At 39.9% G+C, this 25,737-nt stretch overlaps 1 protein-coding gene and 1 pseudogene across 1 annotated transcript in view; both read right to left on the bottom strand.

Moving 5' to 3' along the window:
- Positions 1 to 2,839, bottom strand: part of IL13RA1 (interleukin 13 receptor subunit alpha 1) — a 50,798-nt gene extending 47,959 nt beyond the window's left edge. The window contains exon 1 of the mRNA XM_016124440.2: positions 2,665 to 2,839. Within this exon, the coding sequence (XP_015979926.2) occupies positions 2,665 to 2,743 (79 nt within the window). The 5' untranslated portion in view covers positions 2,744 to 2,839. The remainder of the gene's footprint in view (positions 1 to 2,664) is intronic.
- A 6,902-nt stretch (positions 2,840 to 9,741) lies between these two features.
- On the bottom strand, positions 9,742 to 12,529 carry LOC118607745 (annotated as a pseudogene).
- Between the last annotated feature and the right edge of the window lie 13,208 nt (positions 12,530 to 25,737).

The following is a 25,737-nucleotide window of genomic DNA, read 5'->3' as shown; positions in this document are numbered from 1 at the left end:
CCAGTAATTCATTGTCCAGGACAGGAAACATTCACAACACATCTTTCTAGGGGACACCTTCACACCTAGATTCAGATGTAGCTGCACACTTCAGTGATTCCCCCCACCCAATCAAATCTCCCTGCTTGCTTCTCCTCCAGTGTCATTTCCCTCATGCTGCCCCCTACTCAAAACCTACAAGAGCAAATGAAGCTCTTCTGCTTGGACTGACTTTGCGGATGTGCCCTCCTGCCAAGCTACATTCTCTGTTGACCACAAAAGAACACTCTAACCCTCTCACTTCAAGGTCTCTACTCCTGCTTCCTCCACCACCACTGTTGCCTCAGCAATGAGAATAACTTCTCCACTTATTCAAATTCCACCCATCCTAAAGGTCTAGCTCAAGTTTTACCTCTTCCATGAAAATACCAGCCGTTTGTTTCCCCTCTCTTGAATGCCTATAGTACTTATTGTTTGGTAATTATAAAGTGAGTCTCCAAGCTATGATCATTTGCTTCTTAACAAATGGCCTGTACATACTTTCATGGGTCTCAACCAGTCCTGCCCTTCTACTCTGGGAGGCTCCCTTCTCCTCTCCCAATCAAGGACTTCCCTCACTTCTAACCAGATAGGCACTGAATACAGTGGTAAAGGGCCTGATTTATGGAATCAGGCTGCCAAGGTTAGAAGCCTGGCTCCTCTAGTCTACCAGCTATGAGACTTCAAGCAAGGCTCTTAGCCTCCTACAGGATAGGTTTTATGTAAAGATTAAGAGTACAAGGGAAAAACTTAGAACACTGCCTGGCATAGAGTAAACACTACATAAATGCTAGTCGGTGTTACTAAGACATACCACAATGTGGATTACCAACCTAACCAGACTAAACTAAGCTGATAACCTAATCATTTTTATAAATTCTCAGATTCAAGTTAGAAGAGTCCTTAGAATTTACAGAGTTCAACCCCCTCCTTTCACAGATGAGAAAACTGCTGCACAAGGAAGGGGAAATGATTAACCCAGAGTCTCATAGCTGGAAAATGTCAGACTGCTAAAACTCGAATCCCTTGACTGTTTTTTCCCCCATCCCTCAATGCATTTCTGTCAATATTTCTAATAGGAAAAAGTTTCCGTATTCTAAGTAACCAAGTTATCAATGAACCTCTGTGACAAAACTGAGTAAGTTAGGGGTTGCAAGTATTGTCCAGAAGGCCAGCTATTGTTTCAGGTATGTGGGAGTCTCTAGGAGGGAGGGTGCTGGAGCAGCACGGTGATAATCAGGAGACTAATGAGATGGGTGACCCTAGACAAGTCCTTTCCCTTCTCTGGACAACATTTTCCCCAAATTATTATGGGAATTGTATCTCCCCCACTGAACTAAAGGCACGTTGGAGACAAGGATGATGCTGCACATGTTCAGGTTCTAAGTGAACCTACAGAGCCTTGCTCAGTACTAAATAAAGCAGACACTTGAATAATTATTGACTGACAAACTTCAAATCTCCTTCAGGTCTCAACTCAAATGCCAACTTTTCAGTGAGGTCTTCCCACTCCACCCTTTTTGCAATGGCAAATCCCTTCCTGGCTTTGTTTTCCTCCACAGTAGATACGTAGGGCTATCTGACACATCTTATATTTTACCTTTTTTACCCCTCTCTGACTCTGCCAATAGCAAGTAAACTACACAGGGCAGGGAGTTTATCAGTTTTGCTCGCTGCTGCATTTCTCAGCCCGTAGAACACTGACTGACACAGAGCAGACTCTGCATACCTTTTGTTGACTGAATCATTAGTGGATGTCAAGGTTTCCTAAGCAGCATTTCAACTTGGGTTCCAAAGCACAACACGCTGGTGAAATGCTATGATCAAATTGTGGGTGTTTGTGCCAATGTGATAAACCCTATCAAATTTGGGACTCCTGTTGTCGCCCAAAATGTCCAGAAAGCCACTCATGCCAGGAACTGTCCGTGAGGAAGTCATTAGCCCAACTTTTCACAGTAACTCTGATTGGCTAAATAAAAGTTGACGCACACGGTGAAGGGGTATATGCGATCTCTCTGTACTTTCTTTGCAAGGTTTCTGTAAATCGAAAATTATTCCAAAATAAAGGGGGGGGGGGAAGCATCATTCTGGATGCTACTCTGGGTTTCCCAACGGATTTCTTAGATGCCAGAGGGGGCCGTGATCGTCACGTCCTTATTCTATGAGCACTAGGCTCTTCAGAGGTTCCCTTCACTCCCATCCCTTCACTGGGCCAGGTTTGATCGGACCTCGGTCGCTGCTCCCACTGGCTCCTAGCCCCTCATCTCCTCCTGGACTCACTGGCCACATTCCAGGTCCCAACCAGCACCCACCCCCAACTCTGCGGGCATGTTTCGGTCCCGCGCCCCAGCTCCAGGTTCCTTGAATCTTCCCTTCCGCGCAAGGGAAGTACGCGGCTAGTCGTCCTCCCCCTGCGCCGCCGCCGCCGCCGCCGCCACCCAGAATCCAGGAAAGCCCCACCACTCCTGTGTCCCCCACCTCGAACCGGCTCCGGAGGCTGCCGTCGCCGAGCGCTGGGCATCGAGAAAACAGTTCCCGACACCCACCTCTGCCGCGGCCCTCGGCCCCGCGCAACCCTTACTCGCCTCTCCGCCGAACCCCTGCCGCCCCTCGGCTGCCGCCCCTGGGCCGAGGGTCTACACTCACCCGTGGGCGCCGCGTCTCCTTCACTGGTGGCGCAAAACAGCAGCGCCCACAGTCCAAAGAGCCGTACCGGCAGCTCCATGCAGCCCCTTTTTGCCTCGGAGCTCGGCGGGCGGTGGCAGCCTCGTCAGTCTCCGCCTCCTTCGCTCCTGCTCCCACTTCCCGGCTCCGGCGCCCTGGAGACTGGGGGCCGGCGTAGACGGGAAGGGCCGCCCCGCCCACTGGCCGCAGGTAACCCGAGTGGGCGAGCGCGGGCGGGGGCGTGGTGCTGGGGCTCCTGGGCTCCCGGTCAGACACCTGGCCCCGCCGCGCCTGGCTCCTCCTGAATCTCTGCACGGGCTAAACAGAACTTCCTCGGCCACGTCGCTGCCCAGCCAAGCGCCCGCGGGTCCCCGCTCCGGCCCCAGTTGTTGCTGGGTACCGACTTGCGGACCTCGCGGGTGCCAAGGGCTGTGTGCCCTACTGGGCACCGGAGCAGGGACATCTACAGAAAAGAGCCTTGGCCTGGGAGTCTGGAGACATAGTTCCCAATCATTGACCTCTGAGTCCTTGTTGCCTAAACTGTGACTCCAGGTTTAGCAATCCCAGACGGACCTCACAGGGTGGATTTGGAAGACTACGGAGGGGACTTGGCAGGAGTGGCTTTGTGGAAAAGTCAAAAGATGTATTTGAATAATACATAATGTAGAGGGGGGAAGGGCACAACTCTATGTGAGGGACAGTGCCTTACTATGTACTTGTATTTTTAAAAGCACACAACTAACTTTCCACATATTTCTTTTTTGTGAGTATACATTGAGAGGATGGAAAATGTATCAGAAGGATACACATTGGTCATTCAGGCTGGGGATGGAGGTAAAATGGGAACACTTATTAGTTTCTTATTGCTGCTGTAATGAATTATCTTGAATTTAGTGACTTTGCACAATTTTATTATATTAGAGTTCTGGAGACCAGAAGTTAGAAGGCTAAAATCTAGGTGCGGGCAGAGCTGCCTTCCTTCTGGAGGTTCTAAGGGAGAATTTGTTTCTTTGCCTTTTCTAGCTTCTAGAGATTGTCCCACATTCTTTGGCTTGTTGCTATACCACTCGGACCTATACTTCCCTTGTCACATCTCCTTCTCTGACTCTAACCCTCCTGCCTCCTTTTTTTTTATTTATAAAAACTCTTGTGATTGGATTGGACCTACCAGATAGTCTATGATAATCTCCCCATCTCAAAATCCTTGATTTAATCATATCTGCAGTCTCTTTTGCCATGCAAGGTAACATATTCACAGTTATCTAGTATTAGTGTATGGACATCATGTGTGTTTGGGGGGGAGGAGGCATTAGTTTGTCACCAACTCCAAAAAGAGTCGTGTCTGGATGGATGATAAGGCCCACTAGCTGAGGTGTATTTTGGAAGATCTGTTGCAAAGACTATAACTATAAAAATGCTAATAATACATCTAGTCTAGACCTTCCCCAAAGAGCGTAAGGATGTTTAACCTATTCAAAACTAAGGCCTTGCTCTTGTAATTAAGTCCTTCAAATTTAATAAATATTTATTGTCCTTCCAGTAACTGTGGTAGACAGTCCTTAAAAGGTGCAACTAGTGCAAGGGGCTCTAATAAAGGCAAGAACAAAGAACTGTGTGGGACACAAAGAGACACCTTATGGGAGAGAAAAGGCAAGGAAGGCTTCCAGGAGACAGGCCTGCCTGTGCTGAATCTTGAGATATTGAGTCCTGCAGTTCAAGATTCAGAATAAATCCTTGCCGGCACATATTATTGAACAAAATAATGTTTATGAAAACACTTTGTAAACTATCAAAGCCTGTATAACTGAGAGATTATTTCCCAGTTATTTCTTATACTGTAATTTCTAAATCCCCTTGCAAATAGACCAACCACTCTCTAACTTTAATGCCCCTCCCCCATTACCACATACATGCACTTATTGACATTTGCCATAAACATTATACGATAAGTTTATAATAATGTTTCTAAAATGATTATGTCACCTGCCTTTAAGAAGTCTCCAGTTGGAACAGGAGCCCCTGAGGACTGGCTGAGTGCTTTTGGGGACATTGTCTGAATAGACTGAGAGAGTGCTTAATGAAAGAACAGTAATGGTGGCAAATGATTAGGAAAATAGGGTCACGACTTGTCATTAGCCTCTAAAAAATACCCTGAGAATTTGAACATTGTGAACAAAAACACAAAGGGCAGTGATGTGGCTGCAATAGTTCTGGCCTGTTGTCTGTAAGACTGTTATAGTCAGTTGCACTTCCTCTTGACCCTAAACATAAAGAAACATGTAAAAAAATGTTTGAAGGGGGTAGTGAAGGTTAGGAATGCTATTTCTTGAACTCTTGTTTGTAATTTCTGTGTATATTTACTCAAAGAACATCTTGGATGAAATTAGGCCGCTGTTCTTGTCTGCGGGAAAATGAAAATAAATGGAAGGCTTTCCAGGAACAGCAGTAAACAGAGCTTTCATTTCGCCTTTGTATAATCAAAGTTGTGATTAGTTAACATCAAGTTGAGCTTTAACCCTTAATTCATGGAGCCCTATGACTCTATGAGTGTGAGCCTGCCAATACCCTTTCTTAGTGGTTTGTCCTGAGGTGGCTGGAGTTCTGGGGTGACCTGTCTGTCTCGGCCACTCCAGTTAACTTTTTTGATCTTTCCCCTACTCATTAAGGCTTTCTCCTTTTCTATAAATAAGTTAGAAAAGGGCAAAAACCAGAAAATATCTGGGAAGAGAGGATAACATTCCTCTTTCTAAAATTGGGTCTTCTTCTAAACAGTTAGTAACGTCTTCCTGCGTTCATAAAGGACACAGACACCAGCATAAACCAAAGGCTTAGCTAAGATTTTTGTCTCTTCAGGCAAAAATCTCACAAAGTGTCTTCTACCTTTTACTAAGCAAAACTTAAACAGATTCTCACCACCACTACAAAGAAAAAAAAGGAAGTAGCAAATAGGGAATTTCCCTCCTTCTGACACTAGAGCAATGGTTCCCAAACAGGGGTGATTTTTCCTCCTCAGGGGGCAATGGGCAATGTCTGGAGATATTTTTGGTAGTCATGACGTGGGAAAATGGGTGTGCTACTGGAATCTAGTACATAGAGGCCAGGGAGGCTGCTAAATATCCTACTATACACAGGACAGTCCCCCACAACAAAGACTTATTCAACTCAAAATGACAATAGTGCCAAAGTTGAGAAACCCTGAGGTAATATACTCTGTTATATTTTGTATTTCACCCCTACCCACCCACTGTCCTCATACCCACTAAAAGTTCCTGAGAGGTTAATGCAAAAAGCACTTATTCTTGACATCTTCTTTTCATGTATCTATTGCTCGTAGTTTCTCCACCAGCTAGCCATGCATTCGCTTATGTCATAAGATCTATTCTCCACTCTCCTTACCTTCACTGTTCTACTCAGGTCCTTATCACCTTTCTCCTTATACTATCAAAACGATCTTCAAATCCACCCTCCAAGAGACAGATCTTCCCAAAGTGCACATCTGATCATTTCACTTGTTTCCCTTCAAATGCCACAAGAAGAAGTCCCAATCCTTTGCTTGCAGGATTGCTTCTTCATGACAGATTCCCCTAACTTTTCCCAGCTTCATTTCTAGCCAAGCTGTCCAAGTCACTCAGAGCTCTCACTCTCCTAGCCAACTGGCGTCTTTAGACTGAATGTCCCTTGTAGGCAGTTTTGTTTGACTCACATCATGTTTAAATTTATTTGTATTTAGATGATAAAAATAAAAATAAATCAAATATTTTGCATAACGACCCAGATTTCCAGCTTCTCTTAAGAAATTAGAAGTTCTGGTAACATTAGACCTGTGTGCCAGTGTGCCAACAGACAGCAGGCGCTAAGCAGGGGCAACCACCTTAACAACATGTTCTATCTGGCCAGGCCTGCTCCCCTCACTTATTATTTTCCTGGCCCCTGTTTGTCACCTCTGATATTTTCTCACTCCAAACCTTTATTCTTGCTGTTCTCTTTGCCCAGAAAGATTTTTCATTCTTCAAATGTCACATTATTTTTGGCTTCTTTAACCCCCAAATGCAAAATTCTTTACTCCCTCCTATATGTACATTCATAACAGTTGAAAAATTCCTCTACCGCCACAAATTATACAGAGATTTGTGTGCATGTTTATTCCTGCCACTGGATTCAGGATCCTGGAGGCCAGAGGCTCTGTTCAGGGTGACTCCAGAATTTCCACATAGGAGAAGCCAAGGGGCAGTAATCTGATTGGGAGGGACAACAAGCAGGGGGCTTGTCTTGAAGCCATGTGTGTACAGCAAACACACTGCTCTTACTTAGATTCTAAGTTTATTTAGGGCAGCTTGAGGGACAATAAAGATGAATGTAACATGGTCAGTGACATACCATGCCCTCAATGTGCAATTTTATTTGACTTGAATGAAGGCTCTTATTCTTTAGCAAGTGCTTTTATTCTACAAATTCAGTGGTGCTCACTCAAGGGCGTGCTGTTTGCACAAGAGGCCAGTGACAGGAACCTTTGGGTTTAGCCCGAGGCGAAGTATCATGGTGCTGGGGTGTGCCCATCTGACCTCTAGGTCTCTAAACTTTATATCGGTTATTAAATTGAATTTTGAATTCAAAAAGACACTCCTCTGTTGAGAACTCTCCAACTTCCCCCAAGGCCCTACCCCATTCCACATCCTCAATCTCCTCCACTTTCTGTTCTCCAACCACACTGACTTTCTGTCCATTCTTTACACCAACCTGGTGCGCTCCTGGTTCAGAGCCTCTGTTCTGCCTATTTCTGCTGCTATTTGCTCCTCCCTCCAAGAGAACCACAGGCCTAATTCCTTCCCTTCATTCAGATCTCTCATGGAGGCCACCCTGGCCACTACACCAAAAATTGCAAGCCCCATCCACATTTACTCACTATCCCCCTTCCTGGGTGATTCCATCTCTCTGTACTTGAATGTAAGCTTCATAAGAGCAGGGAATTTTTTCTGATCTGTTCCCAGTACTCAGAACTGTCCCAGATACATAATACATACTCAATAAATATTTTAATGAATAAAGAAATTACACTTTGCTTGGCACTATGAGGGATATCAACGAACCGACCAACAAAAAGCAGTAGTTCTTGTTGTTGCCCTTGGGACACTCCCAATCTCAGTTGTAGAAAAGTGCATAAAGCAATTAGAGAAAATGTAAAACAAATAGAAATAGTAAAAATGCTCATTTGTGGTATAGGTTTCAGAGAAAAGTAAAACAGACTCATGTGCTTGAAATTGCTTCTAAAGGGTTCTTAGAGGAGATGGAATTGAACTAGATCTTGAAGGATAACCAGAAGAGAGAGAGAGAGAGAGAGAGAGAGAGAGAGAGAGAGAGAGAGAGAGAGAGAGAGAGAGAGAGAGAGAGAGATTGAGAGGAGCAGTGAGCAGCAGTCAGATTATGGCTGGATCTCAAGCAATACGACTTTTAGAAACAAGGTGGTAACATAATCAAAGTGGAGTTTGGGAGATCTGGTTTCTAAGATGAATTACCAAGACTTCCTTAATTCTTGCCCAGCAGAGCAAGTAGGCTGGGGAAAGACCCTGTGAGGTTTTGGCAGTTAGCCTCCTGGACAGCAGTTTGCTGTCACCATCAGACCCCAAGGGCTGTTAGGCTGATTATTCCATGGGCTTAATGACTTGAGGTGCTGCTCTATGAGTGTGCTCCTGTGGCCTGACACCCCTACTCTCTCTTATTCTCTTTGAAAGCTCCGTGGCCTCACTCCCTTCAGGCTAAAAACCTTCCTCTCTGAAAGTAGCCCTGTTCTGCTTTTGGACGCTTTGACTCTGAAAGAGGAAGGACCTCTGTGCATCAGCTTTTAGGGCTCCTCCTTTGGCTTCTGGTTGGGGTGTTGTCATCACTGCCACTACCCCAGCATCTTAGCCAGGATCCCCTGACATCTTTTCATGACACCTTCTCTACCCTGGACCCACAACCCTATTTCGGCTCTGTCCACTTTCCCTGCCCAGCTGCACACTGTCAAAGGTAGCCTTTAACAGCCCTGTTGGTGCATCACCACTCAGCTCCCTAGTCTGTCTGTCTGTCTGTCTGTCCCTCTCTCTCTGTCTTCACAGCCTTAAGACTCCTAAGTTTAAAGATTCAAATACATCATTTGCATGTTAGTCACCTGCACCTCAGTTGCCCTGAAAAGTCTCCATTGTTTGTCTCAAACATTTAGGATAATTAATATTTACATTTGAACATTAGAAACTTCCAGTGCCTCTCTGAGGGGATTAGGTTGTCTCCTCAATACACAAACCCTTATGGAGGAAGGGGCTCTTTGCATAGCTGTGACTCCTCCCCAGGAATCAATGCTCTAATTTGCACATCCCCAGAGGTCACTTTGCCTGTTGGACAGTTCCCTATACAAGCAAGGAATTGAGGCCTCACTTTTCACTGGGAAAACACTGGGCTTGGGGTTTTGGGGAGCAGCAAAACCCACCCCAATTTAGTCTCTGAATTACCTCATCTGTTCCACAATGCTTCACCTGGATTACTCTTTCTGGCTCTTTGCTACTTAGGGCAAGACAACTGCATCCTGACCTCATTGGCAGCATCTCTAGTGCTGTGCTGTGCCTGCATGCATGCTGGGCCAAGAATTAGAGGCCAGCCTTGCCACTTCTAAGCCACAGAAGCAATGTCTAGTCATTTAACTTCTTCTCTGCAGCCTCAGTTTCCAGAATGGCACCACTCCTTGTGAAGTTGATGACCTCTGATTTATGGTACAATGTATACCTTATTTTTGTAAATGTTCCATGAGTATTTGAGGAAAATGTATGTTCTCCAATTGTTGAGTTTAATATTCTACATGTGTCCATTAAATCAAGTTTGTGGATCATGGTGTTGGTCAAATCAATGTACTTGCTGATTTCTTTTTTTGTCTGTTGAACCTATCAGTTAATGAAAGACATGTTAAAATCTCCCACTGTGATACTGTAATGATGATTGGTTAAGTTCTCCTTATAATTCTGTTGATTTTTACTTTACAGAAAGATGATGATAGGTGATTTATAGATAGATAGGTGATAGATGGATAGAGATGATAGATGATGATTTTTTGGTGCCAATTTTAAATAGTTTTATTTAAAACATTGCATTTTCTACTTTACAATACAGATCTTATAAAGTGCATAGTTATTTCCTTTCCCTGTGCACATATTCCATATTTAAGCATCAAGAATACCCAGTTATTTACTATATAGCAGCTCAACTTTTAATCTGCCATGAAATTTGCTGCAAATTCAGGTCCTTCCATATTGTGTGAAACAATGGTAAATCTATGCTCAAGATTGGCTTAATCAACCTCTTCGATGGTGGGCCCAGAAGAGGCATCACCAGAACGAGGGGCCCTACCACCAGGGAAGCTCCCAGGTATTTTTCCAGGCATGCCTCCTGCATTCTGGTACAGCTTGGTAATAATAGGGTTGTATACTTTTCTCAGCTCCTTCTGTTGATGTTCAAATTCTTCCTTCTCGGTAGTCTGGTTCTTATCAAGCCAGTTGATGATTTCATTGCACTGGTCAAGAATCTTCTGTTTGTCCTCATCATTGATCTTGCCTTGAAGTTTTTCATCTTCGATGGTTGCTTTCATGTTGAATGCATAAGATTCACATGAGTTCTTAGAAGACACCTTATCCTGCTGCTTCTCATCTTCAGCTTTGTACTCAGCTTCTTGGACCATACACTCAATTTCTTCCTTGCTGAGACAACCCTTGCCATTAGTGGTGATAATTTTGCTCTCTTTTCCCATGCTCTTATCCACAGCAGAGACATTGAGGATGCCATTAGCATTGATATCAAAAGTGATTTCAATCTGAGGAACACCACGAGGTGCCAGAAGGTAAGTCTATGAGTTCAAACTTGCTAAGCAGGTTGTTATCCTTGATCATGGCCCGCTCATCTTCATAAACCTGAATGAGTACACCAGGCTGGTTATCAGAGTAGATAGTGAAGGTCTGTGTCTGCTTGGTAGGAATGGTAGTATTGTGCTTAATGAGGACAGTCATGATTCTGGCAGCAGTTTCCATGCCAAGGAAAAGAGGAGTAACATTTAACAGCAGCAAATCTTGAACATTTTCAGATTTGTCTCCAGATAGGATGGCTGCCTGGATAGCTGCACCATAAGCAACAGCCGCATCAGGGTTGATGCTCTTATTCAGCTTTTTTCCATTAAAGTCCTGTAGAAGTTTGTGAATCTTAGGGATATGGGTAAAACCACCCACCAGGACAATATCATGGATCTGGGACTTGTCAAGCTTTGCATCCTATAGGGCTTTCTATACAGGGTCCAGTGTGCCATGGAAAAGGTCAGAATTCAGTTCTTCAAATCGGGCATGGGTGATAAAAGTATAGAAGTCAATTCCTTCATAGAGCAAATCAATCTCAATACTGGCTCCAACCATTTTGTCTAAGCAATAGCAGCAGCAGTTGGCTCATTGATAATTCTAAGTACATTGAGACCAGCAATAATTCCAGCATCTTTGGTGGCCTGCCACTGAGAGTCATTGAAGTAAGCAGGTACTGTCATGACAGCATTTGTAATGGTCTTCCAAAGGTAGGCTTCTGCAATTTCCTTCGTCTTTGTCAAAACCATAGATGACACCTCCTCTGGATAGGAACTTTTTGTCTCTCCTTTGTATTCTACTTGGCCTTGGGCTTGCCAGCATTATTCACCACCATGAAGGGCCGATGGTTCATATCAGATTGGACAACAGTATCATCAAATCTATGTCTATTCAGGTGTTTGGCATCAAAAGCCATGTTAGTGGGGGTCATTGCCACTTGTTTCTTTGCAGCATCACCTATCAATTGCTCCATATCAGTAAAGTACACCTAACTTGGAATGGTTTGGTTTTCCTAATTGTTGGCAATTATTTCCACTTCTCTACGCTGGAAGACACCCACACAAGACTAAGTGGTGCCGAGATCAATGCCAACTGCAGATACCTTAGACATGGTTGCTTCTGTGTATGCGTGGCTTGCAAATAAAGATCCAGACAGCTGCCCCCATGTCCAATGAGCAATAGATAATTTTTGATGCTATTTCATCAAATGCATGAAAATCTAGAATTGTTTTAGCTTGATAGTAAACCAAGTAATTTATCATTATGAGGTGACTTTCATTAATCTAGTAATGCTTTTGTCCTTATACTTTATTTTAACTAATATTATGATTATAACTTCATGAACTTTCTTGTCATTATTACATGACCGGCATGTTTTCCCATATCCTTACTGTCCTGTTTCTAGTACTATGTTTTAGATGTGCTCTGGTAAATAACATATAATGCAAATTTCTTTTTCTATCCAATAGACAATCAGTGACTTTTAACTGTAGAGTTTAGTTCTAATATATTTATAGTTATTTCTACCATCTGATTTGGTGCTTTCCATTTGTCCCATTTTTCTTTGTTCATTTCTGTTATCCTCTCCTCTCTTAACCTCTTTTAAATGTTGTGGTGGGGATTTTGGATCTTTTTTCATTAAAAGAGTATTTTTATTTTCTGTAAAATAGGCATCATAATAGTGTCTAGCACAGGGATTGTCATAAGGATTAATGAAATGAAGAAACTCACATAAAATATGTATTCAGTGCCTAGCACACAGTAGGCACTAATAAATTGGAACTATTATTAGAAGTTTTAGCATGCTTTCATCTTTAGGGTTCCCTTGTCTCTTGTGGTTTTGCTTCTGCTGTTCTACTTTCTGCTGACATTGTCCCATTTGTTTTCAGTCCTTTTTTTTCCATTTCTCCTTTACTGCCATTCAGTTTCCTGTTTCCTCTTACCCTTTCATCCTCAGGCCAGCTACAAATGCAAGCTGCCATGGTGAAACCTCTTGGGGAAGAGAGTTAGGGTGGAGGGGCTTGATGGCATAGCAGGGGTAGGAGGAGAGACAGTGGTGCCTTGTCCACTGATTCTCATTCCACAAGGTGACAAAAGTAGTGCCCAACACACGGCCAACTCTGTGTGTCATTCTAGGCTGGCTATGGTGAAATTGGATATAATGCCAGAGAAATCACCAGCTAGGATATAGTTTCATTCCTTAGCCCTTCACTTGTAGAGTACAGGCAGATGTTCAGTGTCCACTCTCAAGAAGGAATCTTGCTGTGTGAGAGTGGATGTTACCTCACTAGAAATATGTACAAACCAGAGCCTGGAAAGAGGAACCACTTGTGCTCAAACACATTGTGGTCAGAGGAAAATTTTGTCATCATTGTTGTGACAGAGCTACAACTAAATTTAGCAAGCTGTGTAGTGTGTGTGTGTGTGTGTGTGTGTGTGTGTGAGAGAGAGAGAGAGAGAGAGAGAGAGAGAGAGAGAGAGAGAGAGAGAGAGAGAGAGAGAGAGAGAGAGAGAGAGAGAGAGATGCTTGGAGAAAGCAACACGTTGTTTCCAAAAAGCATAAAAAATCCCCGGACCAGAAAAGAAGCCCTCTTCTAAATTGGTATTTGATTGCCATGGCTATTCCTTACTCCAGCTACTTCAGATTTTTTGCTTTTTCTATGTTCTTCATAGCATGACATTCTTTCAAGATAGATTGTGTCACTGAAGGAACATTGTCATGTGGTGGAGTTTTGGGTGTTTTTCTGTTCTCTGGTGGTTTCCACATTTGGGTTGAAATAAACAGAGATGTTAAACTTCCATATTTTGAATGAGCCTCACTTGCATATGAGTCTAATCTTTTGATGGCAATTAAGCACATACTTTTATTCTTTATGGTAAATTTTAAAAAGATGCTAAAGGTATTTTTAAAATTTCTTTATTACAAAAGGATAATTTCAACTTACAGTGTAGATAACATTATACATTAACAAAATGCCTCTCCATAATTCAAAAATTCTAAAAAACAAACTATATATAAGGTATTGTATCTGTCTTCATCATAGAGAATGCCACTGCCAGCATCGAAACAGGAGTAATTTAATTTATTGCAATCCACAGAAAGAATATGGAGTAGAAGGAGAGATAAACATATGCTGGAGACGGGGGTGCAGAGTGAAACACATCTAGGAAAGGAGAGAGTTTTAGGAAAGAATGAGAAAAGGAATAAATGGAGAAGAGAAAAAGGAGAGGAAGAGGAGAAGAGGGAGAGAGAAAGCATGAGGGAGAGGTAAAGAGAGAGAGAGGAGAACTGGGAGAAAGGGTCTTCCAAGTTTAGTAGTGGGCTAAACATTTTGTTTGAAGTGGCTCTCATATTTTTTTTTATCTCAGGACTCCTTTAAATTCTTAAACATTGTTGAGGACCCCATTCTACTTTCTTTCTCTCTCTCCCACAGGTATTCATCCCAAAGGACACTACTTAATAACTGTATTCTAAACTCTGTCTCAGAATTTACATCCTGAGGGACCTAACCTGTGACAAATGTCTAGCACAGTGCCTGCCATATTTATGCTTGAATTATTGAAGCAGTGTCCTCTGTTACAATATATTTGACTTTAACAAACTAAATTGAATAACTTCTAGACACATGTAGGGATTATAGATTTTGTAAACATATTATTTAAATCTCTGAATATATTTATCAGATAATAGGATTTATTTAAAAATAAGGTATACTCATTAGGAAATACAAATCACACCCATTAGGGTGGTCGTTATTTTTTAAAAATACAGAAAATTGCAAGTGTCAGTGAGGATGTGAAGAAGTTGTAACACTTGTGCATTTCTGGTATACAAAATGGATACAAAATGGTGCAGGTGCTGTAGAAAAGAGCACAGCAGTTCCTCAAAAATTTAAACATAGACTTATGTGATCTAGCAATTTCACTTCTAAGTGTATATACACAAAAATTGAAAGTAGTGACGTGAACAGATGTTTGTACATTCATGTTCATAGTAGCATTATTCACATTAGCTAAAAGAAAGAAGCAACACAAGTGTTCATTGATGGATGAATGAATAAGCAAATTGTGCTATATACATATAATGGAATATTATTCAGTCTTAAAAAAGGAGGAAATTCTGACATATACTATAACAGTGATGGACATTGATGATGTTATGCTAAGTGAAATAAAAAAGTAACAAAGACAAATACTGTATTATTCCTCTTGCATGAGGTATATGAAACAGTCAGATTCATAGAAACAGAAAGTACAATGGTGGTGGCCAGAGGCTGGCGGGGAGTGGGAAATGGGAGGTTATTGCTTAATGCATACAGAGTTTCAGTTTGGGGTGATGAAAAAGTTTTGGAGACAGATGGCGGTGATGGTTGCACAACAATGTGAATGTACTTAATGCCACCGAATTTTACACTTAAAAATGGTTAAAATGGAAATTTTTATTTTATTTATGTATATTTTACTACAATAAAAAAGTAAAATATTTTAAAATTATAAATATGCCTGAAATCTTGCAATACATAAGTAAATTGGTTGCTTAAAATAGTTAATGAATCATTTTTTTTACTGCCAAATAATAGTTCATTGAATCGATATACCACCTTAAAAACATTATGCTCGATGAAAGAAGCTGGTCACAAGAGATCACATATTGTCGGATCCATTTATATGAATTGTTCAGAGGAGGCAAGTTTATGGAGACAGAAACTAGTTGAATGGTTGCCTAGAGCTCAGAGGAGAAGTGGGATGTTAAGAAGAATAACTGCTAATGCTGCTAATGGATACAGGGTTTTGGGGGGAAGCGAGGCATGAAAATATTTTAACTTAATCATACAACTCAATGGATATACTGAAAATCATTAAATTTACTTTAAATGAGTGGATTGTATCTCAATAAAGTTGTTGTTAACCAAAAAGTTAATGAAAACCAAAATAAGAGAAGACTCTCTTGAGGAATATATTTCTTGCTTGACCTAGGGAATTAAACTTTTATGCCTCAGTGTGGAAAGCTTTGTGAGTTTTCTTCTATTTTCTTTCAATCATTCAGTAAGTATGTATTGAAAACTTTCTGTGGGTAACCAGAGGAGAGAAGGAGCAATTAGAAGTATCATTTTATAAACTATATAAATGTCTAACAAATGTACTGTATACTTGAAACTAATAAATATAATAAATAAATTTTTTAAAAAATAAAACTTTCTGTGGGCAAATAATAGTATTTAAGGTATGTAGCAGTCTACAAAAAAATCTTATCAAAATATGGTGTCTGCTTTTCAGAAACTTGCTCTCTGGTTAAGGAAATAAGCCATACACACATAAAATGAGATTAATTAAGGCAATGCCACGTTGGAAGCCAATTATCAACTCACATTAATAACTCCACTTGCCACATACAACCCACCAAAGTATTATTATTGTAAAATTAGTGACACAGAAAATAAGATTTCATAGTGGTTAAGAGCAAGGGCTCTGAAGCCACTCTGCCTGGTTTGAATCCTGGCTCCAGCACTTACTAACTGTGTGACATTGTGCAAGTGAATTAACTTCTCTGTGCCTTATCTTCCTCCTTTTGAAAATGGGAGTGATTATAATAATAACATACCTCAGACATAAAATACTTCCAAGGGTTTTCTGAGGATTAGATGTGTTAAATCACGTAAAGTACTAAGAACAGGTCTTGGTACACATAAAATGCTCAATAAAAATATTAGTAATTATTACTTCCAGAAAATAATAGACAATCCCATTGATGAATATTGAATATTGAAATGTTGAAACATATTTAAAGATACTTCTTAACGGAGCTGTGACCTTTTCAGCAGTGCATATAGCAGGGTCTCATTCAGAAATGTCACAGTATTATTGCCTTGGGGTATCTAGAATGTCCAGTATCCTGATTAGGCACAAAGTAGGGGTTTCATAAGTATTAGAATTCAATGAAAAAATTTAGATTAAACCGTTAATATTTCTGGACGATGGGATTATGTACTTTTTTCTTCTCACTTTTTTCCCAAAATGACTGGATTACTTTTGTATGTTTAATATTTTTATTGTTAATATTTCAAGCCTACAGAAATATATAGGAATCAACATGATGGACACATATATATCCATTACTTGGCTTTATTAAATTGTAACCCTATGCTATATTTGCCTGCTTCCTTCCTTCTTAAGAATTAAGACATTATCGACAGAGCTGGCATCCCATATGCATTCTTCCCAGAGTCTCTCCTACATCATCTCTCTTTAAAAGTCTCATTATCATGAACATCTTTATAGTACTACTACAATGGGTGTATTCATAAATAATATAGGGTTTTTTACATATTTTAAAACTATATACAAAAGATAATCTGTACATATGTCATTCTGAGACGTGCCTTCTTCACTCAACCTTTTTTTAAATTTCTTTTTTATGATGACATTAATGAAATTCAATGTTTCAGCTGTACACTTTAACAGTAAAGTATATATATATATATATATATATATATATATATACTTACACTGTGAATCACTCAGCATTTTGTCTGTGAGACTCAATGTTGACATATGTAACTCTAGTTCATTTTCCTTGTTATAGAATATTCCAGGGTGTTTATGTTTACTTAACCATTCTCCTGATGGAACATTTATATTGTTTCCTTTTTTTCTCACTATTACAAATATAGGGCTGCTATAAAAATTCTTGGGCACCCATGCAAGTTTCTCTAAGTGTCCAGCCAGAAGTGATTTTTGCATCTTCAACTTTACTAGGTATTGCCAAATTGCCCTGTAAAATCCTTGTACTCTCATCAGCAGTGCCTGCAAGTTTCCATTGCTTCACGTTTTTACCCAAACTGGTTATTTGTTATGTTTTTAAAGTTTTTCCAATTTGATGGCTGTGAAATGATATCTTATGTAAAACATTCAGAACGTTGCTTGGCACATAGTGGATTCTCGAGGGTGAGTTATTATTTTAATTAACATTTTTATAATCAATATGGATGTTGTGTAGCTTTTCCTTGGTTTGCAGATCATTAAAGTTTCCTCTGCTGTGAAGCACCTCTTCATGTCCTTTCCTCACTGTTTTTTTACTAGGTTATTTTTCTTTTTCTTACTGATCTATAGGGTTCTCTATATTTTCTTACACTAACCCTTTGTTGCTTATGTAGTCTCTGGAACGTTTGTAACTTCATTTATGGTGTCTTTTGTCATTCAAAAATTATATATTTTTTTATTTTAATGTATTCAGATTTATCATTTCCCCCTTTGGGCTATCCTTTTTTATACCTTGTTTAGAAAATTCTTCCCTATTAGTGGTTATGAATTCTCAAGGGAGCTCTATTTCTCTGCTCATAACACTAAGCAATTTTTTATTTAGTTTCCTCTGCCACTAGACAGGCTTTTTTCTAATTTGCCATTTCACTGAGGGAATAGCTAATTGAGTGTCTAGGAGTTATATGAGGTTCTTGGATCCAAGACCTAGGCTCTCCTCTCTGTATATGCATTGTATTGATTAGTATTAGGTTCAGCTGAGAGCAACAGAACTCTAAAGTAATAGTGGCATAAACAAGAGAAAAATTTGCCTCACATAACAGTCCAGAGAAAGGCTGGTATGGAGTATTTTTCCCCACCATGTTCTTGGGCATTCAGGCTCTTTCTATCTTGTTGTCCTACTCTGTGTGGCCTCTATTCTTCAAATCACCTCAGGGTCCAAGATGGCAGCTCCAGATCTTACCTTCACTTTTACATTCCAGTAAGCAGGAAAGAGTAAGAAGTCAAGAAGAAGGGACATAATTGCTGTCTTTTAAGGAAGATTCCTAGTAGCTTCCATATGACATATGCTTTTTTATCCCATTGGTCATGACTCAGTCATGGTAGTCTTTATCCTGGGTGGCCATTTGTCCAACTAAAAATTAGGAGTTCTGTTACTGTGAATGTAGAGGAGAATGGATATTGGGGGATATTTGGCCACAATGGCTAAATCTCAAGTCACTAGATCACAAGTTACCTGTGTACCAATCTAGTTTTTAATTCTCTCATCCTTTCTGACACCCTATATATATTTTTCACACTCAACTGTACCATTTAGCCATTCGTTCACTATGTATTTGTTGAGCATCTGCTATGAGCCAGAAACTGCTTTTGGAGCTAGGGCTATAGCAGTGAACAAGACAAAGGCCCTGCCCTCATGAATCCTATATTCTAGTGAGGGAGATAAACCATAAAAAACAGAAAATGCAATATTACAATGTTATAGGGTGTGAGCTGGTATGGAGAAAAATAAAGCACCTTATAAGGGGATAGGGAGTGCTAGGAGTGGGGCGAGCAGTTATTATCTCAGGGAAGGCCTCTGTGACAAGGTGATATTTGAATAGAAACCTGAATGAAATGAGGAAAAAAGCTATGGTGTTATTTTGGGCAAGAACATTCCAGACAGAGGTGGAAGTAGAAACAGTGTGTTCAAGAAACAGCAAAGAAGTCTGTGTGACTGGAGAAGAACGGGGAAGTGGAGAGGGATGGCAACAGAGGTACCAAGGTGCTAGATCAGCCAGGGATTTGTAGGCTTTTGCTTTTATTGGAGTGAGAAGAGAAGCCATTGGGAGGTTAAAACAGAGGCATGAGATGAACTGCCTTATATTTTAAAAGGATAGCTTCTGTTGTTGAGTTGAGAATAGACTCTAAGGTAGTTAAGAGTAGATGCAGGGAAATAGGTTAGAAAAGAAGTATGGTTGGCCAGGCCGTTTTTATCTCAAGTTATTTGAACTAGGGTGATAGTAATGAAGATGGTGAGAAAGGGTAAGATTAGATGTAATATTGAAGGTATATATTTGCTGAAGGATTGGATGCAAGATGTGAGAGAAAGAGGGTCTGGGAAAAGAAAAAGTTTAGGGGATGCAAATCAAGAGTCCTCTTTGACCAGGTTAAATTTGAGATATGCAAGGGGAGAGGTCATTATACAATTGGGCATAGAATTTTTGAGTCCAGAAAAATATGATTGGAGATACAAATTTGGACACCATCAGCATATCCATGGCCAGTAGGTTGGATGAGATCACCGGGAAAGGCAGCAGGGAAGCCTGTAGATTTTGCAACTGGGAGGATGAGGGCATTCTCTTTTGATTCCTCTTGTTTTTTTTCAGTGAAATCAAAAGAAAGATCGTTTGCTGACAGTGAGATGGTGGCGAGGAAAGTGGAGGTTTGAGGAGAGGGGGATATAACATCTATTTGTGATGTTATATTTTATAAAACATTTCTAGGTGTTTGTTGTAAAATTTATTTTTGTGTTATCCAATGAGCAGCTTGCTGACATAGCTCACTTTTATGAGGAAAAAGGCCATTGTAAATTAAAAGACATGTATATACTTACAATCATACTATCCAAAATAAGCCAAAAGATGCTTTATTAAGAAACTGACTTATTACACAACATAAAAAGAACAACCAAAAATCTAAATTGTTTTTTTAAAATTCCAGAAAATGGATAAAATAAGAACTGGATCACCTCCCCCTTTATTTACACAGGAGAGGTGTCATCAAAGAATGATTTACCTATGTCTCTTGCTCCCACAAATACTTGATAAATGTTATCATGTAGGTAGAGTGAACTCACATAATGTTTGGCTGCTAGTCATGTTTCCAAAGAAATATGCTGCCACTCTTCAATGCTACGCTGAAAGTGTAGAAAGGCAGGGAACTAGAAATTGAGGAGCAAATGTCTCAGATGTCCTTGGCAGATTAGCTGGGCCTAGTCACATGCAGATGGTATGTTCCAAGTGAAAAAAGGTCTGAATGTCCAGTCTGGAGACCCCTGGAGAAAATGGGCCAGACCTAGTCCAGCCATCCCCTGAGGTTGGAAAGAGTCAGCATGCACTCAAGTTTTCTCTTCCACTCTTTGCTTTGTAGTCCCTTTCACTGGTGTTAGATTACAGAGCACCATTTATTCTCCTCCCAGGCTACCACAGAAAACAGAAGCATACAATAACATATTGTTTCTCCAGTGCCAGGTGAAGGAAGAGGCAAATTTATCTACAGCTTATGCCTTGCACTATGAGGAACTTAAACACAAGAAGGATGTGTTCTTCCACATACCTTAGTTGCAGAGGATCTTTCTTGGTAGTCTTCACTTTTGCTTAACTGTCCATTTCAGAAAGCAATATGGAGAAGTACCTGAACTACAATGGTGTAAGTATAGATGAAGAGCTGAAACGAATTCAAGAACTGTTTAGGAAGTGAGATCTGTAGGACTTGCCTGATTAGATGTGGGAAGGAAAGAAAGTGAAGATTACCAAGCGGCCCAATCTGGCCCACCTATCACTATCGGGTCCTTCCTTCCTTCCTTCTTTCCTTCTTCTCTCTTTATTTTCATGGCTCTCTCTCCTTTTCCCCTTGATTCTTCTCAGTGTGATGGCTACGAGCATAAATTTTTCACCAGAGACTCTGGGTTGAAATTTCAGCTCTGCCACCGATTATGTGGACAAGTCAATTCCAGGTGTCAGTCACCTTGGTAAAAGGCCTGTGTGAGGGAGAGCTTTCACTGGCATGTCTAGTGGGACACTGACTCTCCCTCTTCACCAGGAAGATGTCGAAATGTCTAGGAGGGACCTCCTGGAGTGAGAAGTAGTTTGTTGGGGTGAGAAGCAGGGACAAAAAGTAAGGAACCCAGGTGTCTCTAAAGTTGTGTCAGTCTTTTTTTAAGGCTAGATAACTCAGATGTTTATTTCCCTTTTGTTCCTTCTTAGAATTTAATAAAGATGTCTCCCCCTCTTTTGACTGTTATTGTTTTAATTTACATTTCTTTATTAAGAAAGTTAAACATTTGTTCATGTTTATCAACCATTTGCATTTTCACTTTCACCTCTGTATGTCTTTTACCCATTTCCTATTGGGAAATTCATCTTATTGGTTTGTAAGAGCTCTTTTTATACTAAGGATATTTATTTTTAATCTACCACATGTGCTACAAATATTTTACTCAATTTTCTTTTGACTACTTATAATGTTTTATATGATCAGATTTATTAATTGCCTTTCACTTTTGACTTTTGGATTCTGAGTCTTCCTTAAAAAGAGCTTCCCAATCTCAAGATCATACACTTAGTAATATCTATTCAATTCTGGTTCTTTAAAGGCTTCATGTTTTACATTAGAATCTCTGATCAATTTGAAATTTATGTGAATACTTGGCCAATATTCCAAAACTGTTTTTTGAATAATCTTAACATCATTTATTGATTTATTTCTTGAAATGCAACCTTTGTCATATCAAGTTTTATGTACAAATGTATCTATTCTGTTACATTCTCCTGTCTATTTCTATATTAATAAATTCCTAGTTTTAAAAAAATGACTTTTTTAGAGCAGTTTAAGAGTTTAAGGTTCACAGCAAAATTGAGGGAGAAGGTACAAAGAGTTCCCAAATAGCTCTGTCCCCGCCATATGCATAGACTCTCACATTGTCAACATCCCCCACCACTGTGGTACATTTGTTAAAATTGATGAACCTACATGATACATCATGATCACCGAAAGTCCAAAGTTTATATTATGGTTCACTCTTGGTAGTAAACATTCTATAGGTTTGGACAGATCTATAATGATATATATCCATCATTATGGTATCATACAGAGTATTTTCACTGTCCTAAAAATCTTATGTGCTCCACCTTATTATCCCTCCCCACTCCAATGGAAACCACAGATTTTTTTTACTGTTTCCATAGGTTTGAAGAATGTTGTATAATTGGAATCATACAGTATGTAAACTTTTCAGATTGGCTTCTTTCACTCAGTAATACGCATCTAAGATTCTTCCATGCCTTTTCATGGCTTAATAGCTCATTTCTTTTTAGTACTGAATAATATTTCATTGTCTGGATGTACCAATGTTCATCCATTCACTTACGGAAGGACATCTTGATTGCTGCCAAGGTTTGACAATGATGAATAAAGTGGTCATACATGTCTATGTGTAAGTTTTTATGTGGACAGGTATTCGATTCCTTTCGATAAATACCAAGGAGTATAACTGCTGGATCACATGGTAAGAGTATGCCTAGTTTGTGAAACTGCCAAACTATTTTCCAAAGTGGCTGTACCATTTTCTATTCCCACCAGCACTGAAAGAGTTTCTGTTGTTTGGCATGCTTACCAGCATTTGGTGATATCAGTGTTCCAGATTTTGGCCATTTCTAATAGGTGTGTGGTGGTATCTCACTGCTGTTTTGTGTTTTCCTGAAAACATATGATGTAGAACATCTTTGTAAATGCCTTTTTTTTTGCAAATATTTTCTCTGAGTCTGTGGCTTATCATCTCATTCTCTTGACATTTCCTTTCACAGAAAAGTTTTACATTTTAATGAAGTTCAACTTATTTATTATTTCCTTCATGGATCTGTTTTTGGTTTTGTATCTAAAAAGGCACCACTATACCCAAGGTCATGAAGGTTTCTCCTTTTATCCTCTAAGAGTTTTATAGTTTTGCATTTTATATTTAGATGATACATTTTGAATTAATTTTTGTGAGGGGTGTAATGTTTGTATCTAGATTTATTTATTTATTTTTGCATATGGATGCCCAGTTGTTCCAGCACCATTTGTTGAAAAGACTGTCTTTGCTCCATTGTATTGTCTTTGCTCTTTGTCAAAGATCAGCTGATTATATTTATGTGGGTCTATTTCTGGGTCCTCTATTCTGTTCCATTGATCTATTTATCTCTTCTTTCCCCAATACTACACTGTCTTGATTATTGTAGCTTCATAGTAAGCCTGGAAGTTGGGTAGTGACAGTCCTCCAAACTTGGTCTTCTGTAAATGCCCTATCTTATTAGCTACATTATTCATTTAATATCTGCTAGGGCAAGCTTTTGTTTTTATTCTTTTTTGGGTATTATCTATTTTTATATCTCTATGCTTTCTGATAAACTTTAGAATCATTTTCAATCCAAAAATTCTTTTTGGGGTTTTCAGTGAGATGGCACTGAATTTACAAATATTTAAAAGAGAAGTCATGGGAAAACACAGTGGACTGAGAGATGTCCTCAGATATCTTCCCTTGAAACAACAATAAGCTGAACATCTAAAACTGAACAACAACAAAAAAAAACACCCAAATTGCACACCAGTATGCCCAAGTGTGGGATCTGTGCATAAGAGCTACCACAGGTCAGAACCCAGACTGTCAGACGGTAGACTGGGAAAAGTAAAGAAGCTGCATCTCGCAGCAGTCAGAGTTCCCTGTAGGATTAGAGGGAGGGGAAAAAGTGTGGCGAGTTCCCCGAACAGGTCTGCCTGGGAAAGCTATGATCTCCCCATGGCCGACTGGCGGCAGGGCCCAGCCATCAGGGCAGAAGGCAGAGAAGCAGGATGGCAGAAAAACAACAGTTCATTTTTACCAGCCACAGTTGCAAAACTGAGGCTGAGCTGAGCCCCCAACCCCTAACCCAGAAGGCACCTCCCCCCATAACCTCTGAGACTGAATACCGAAGAGCTGCAGGGGAATCTCAGCAAATGCTGACGAGATTGTTGCTGACACTGACAGGGACTGAAACTGATGGTAGCGAGCATGATTAAATATCTAAAAGGAAATTAAAAAGGCATTATTTTGGCTTTATATAAAGCAGGGATCCAAGAGGCTTAGATGCCACCTAAAGGAAACCAAAAGAAAAGAGCCTTCTTTGCAGCAGGCTAAAGAGACGCCTTTATATAATAAGTCATCTTCCTGTAAAAACAGCAGAATACACTTCCATTAATGCCCAGGCAGAGAAATGTCTCATAAACACCATGAATAACCAAGGTGACAAGGCATCTCAGAAAGAAAGAGCAAAATCTCTAGAAAATAAGATTACAGACAAAGAACTATGTGACTAAAATGAAAGAGAATTCAGGATGGTACTTCTGAAAAAACTCAATGAGTTCCAAAATGAGTCATATCAACAATTTCAGGAATTGAAAAAAAAAAAAACAACTAGATGAGCAGAGTAAAGACATTGAAACCCTCAAAAAGAACTAAATAGAACTTCTGGAGATGAAGAACACACTTCGAGAGTTGAAAAATGAAATAGAAAGCTTGGGAAATAGAGTCAACCGAATGGAAAAAAGGATCAATGATATCAAAGACAGAAATCTAGAAAGAAATCAGAAGGAAGAAGAGAGAAACTGAAGAATGAAAAATAATGAAAGAGAATTCAAGACTAGCTGATACCATCAGGAGGGAAAACATAAGAATAATGGGATTACCGAAGGCAAGGAAAAGGAGCAGGGACAAGAAAGCATTTTCAGACAAATAGTTGATGAGAATTTCCAAATCTAAGTAATGAGCTGTGGCTTGAAATTCAAAAAGTCAACAGAACACCTAATTATCTAAACCCAAAAAGGCCTTCACCAAGACACATTGTATTAAAATTATCAAAAAGCAAAGACAAAAAATAGAATTCTCAGGGCAGCCAGGGAGAAGAAAACAGTAACTTATAAAGGAAAATCCATTAGATTATCATTGGACTTCTCAGCGCAGACATTACAAGCCAGAAAGGAATGGAATCAAATATTCAAATTATTAAGTGAAACGAACTACCAGCTTAGAATAATGTATCAGCTAAGCTCTCCTTTCGATATGAGGAGAAATTAAAACTTTTCCAGACATACAAAAATTTAGGGAATTCTCCAATACAAGGCCTGAACTACAGGAAATACTGAAAGGGGTCAGCTCACCTAAAACAAAATGACAAAAAAAATGCATAATTAGGAGGAAAGTGACTATCAGGCAAAAGAAGCAGAGGAGTGCAATCCTTACTAAGAACAGGGCATTATAAGCTTAAAGAATAAGAAGAGAATTGCTACAGCAAGATAGTAATGAACCTTCAGTATACATAGGGACAAATTGAGCTAAGAATGACTGAAAAAGGGAGGATTCAAAGATCCAAATTTGCAAAAGGGAATGGAGATAAGGCACATTTGTAATGGTAAACACACAGAGAAGAAGATTTAGAACTGAAGTATATAACATAAAACAAAAAGAACCAGAGGGAAAACCCATAAAAGCCAACCAAAATAAAGAAAGCAGAAACACGAGGACAAGGAAGCAATGGAAACACCGAGCTACCAGAAAGCAAAAGATAAAATGGCTATAAGAAGACCTCATATTTCAACAATTGCCCTAAATGTAAATGGACAGAACTCACCAATAAAAAGGCACAGAGTTGCAGAATGG

Source organism: Rousettus aegyptiacus, unplaced genomic scaffold (genome assembly GCF_014176215.1).
Source record: "Rousettus aegyptiacus isolate mRouAeg1 unplaced genomic scaffold, mRouAeg1.p scaffold_m13_p_9, whole genome shotgun sequence".
Taxonomy (NCBI): domain Eukaryota; kingdom Metazoa; phylum Chordata; class Mammalia; order Chiroptera; family Pteropodidae; genus Rousettus; species Rousettus aegyptiacus.
Note: the sequence above shows the minus strand (reverse complement) of the source record. Positions and strands in the feature narration are given on the sequence as shown.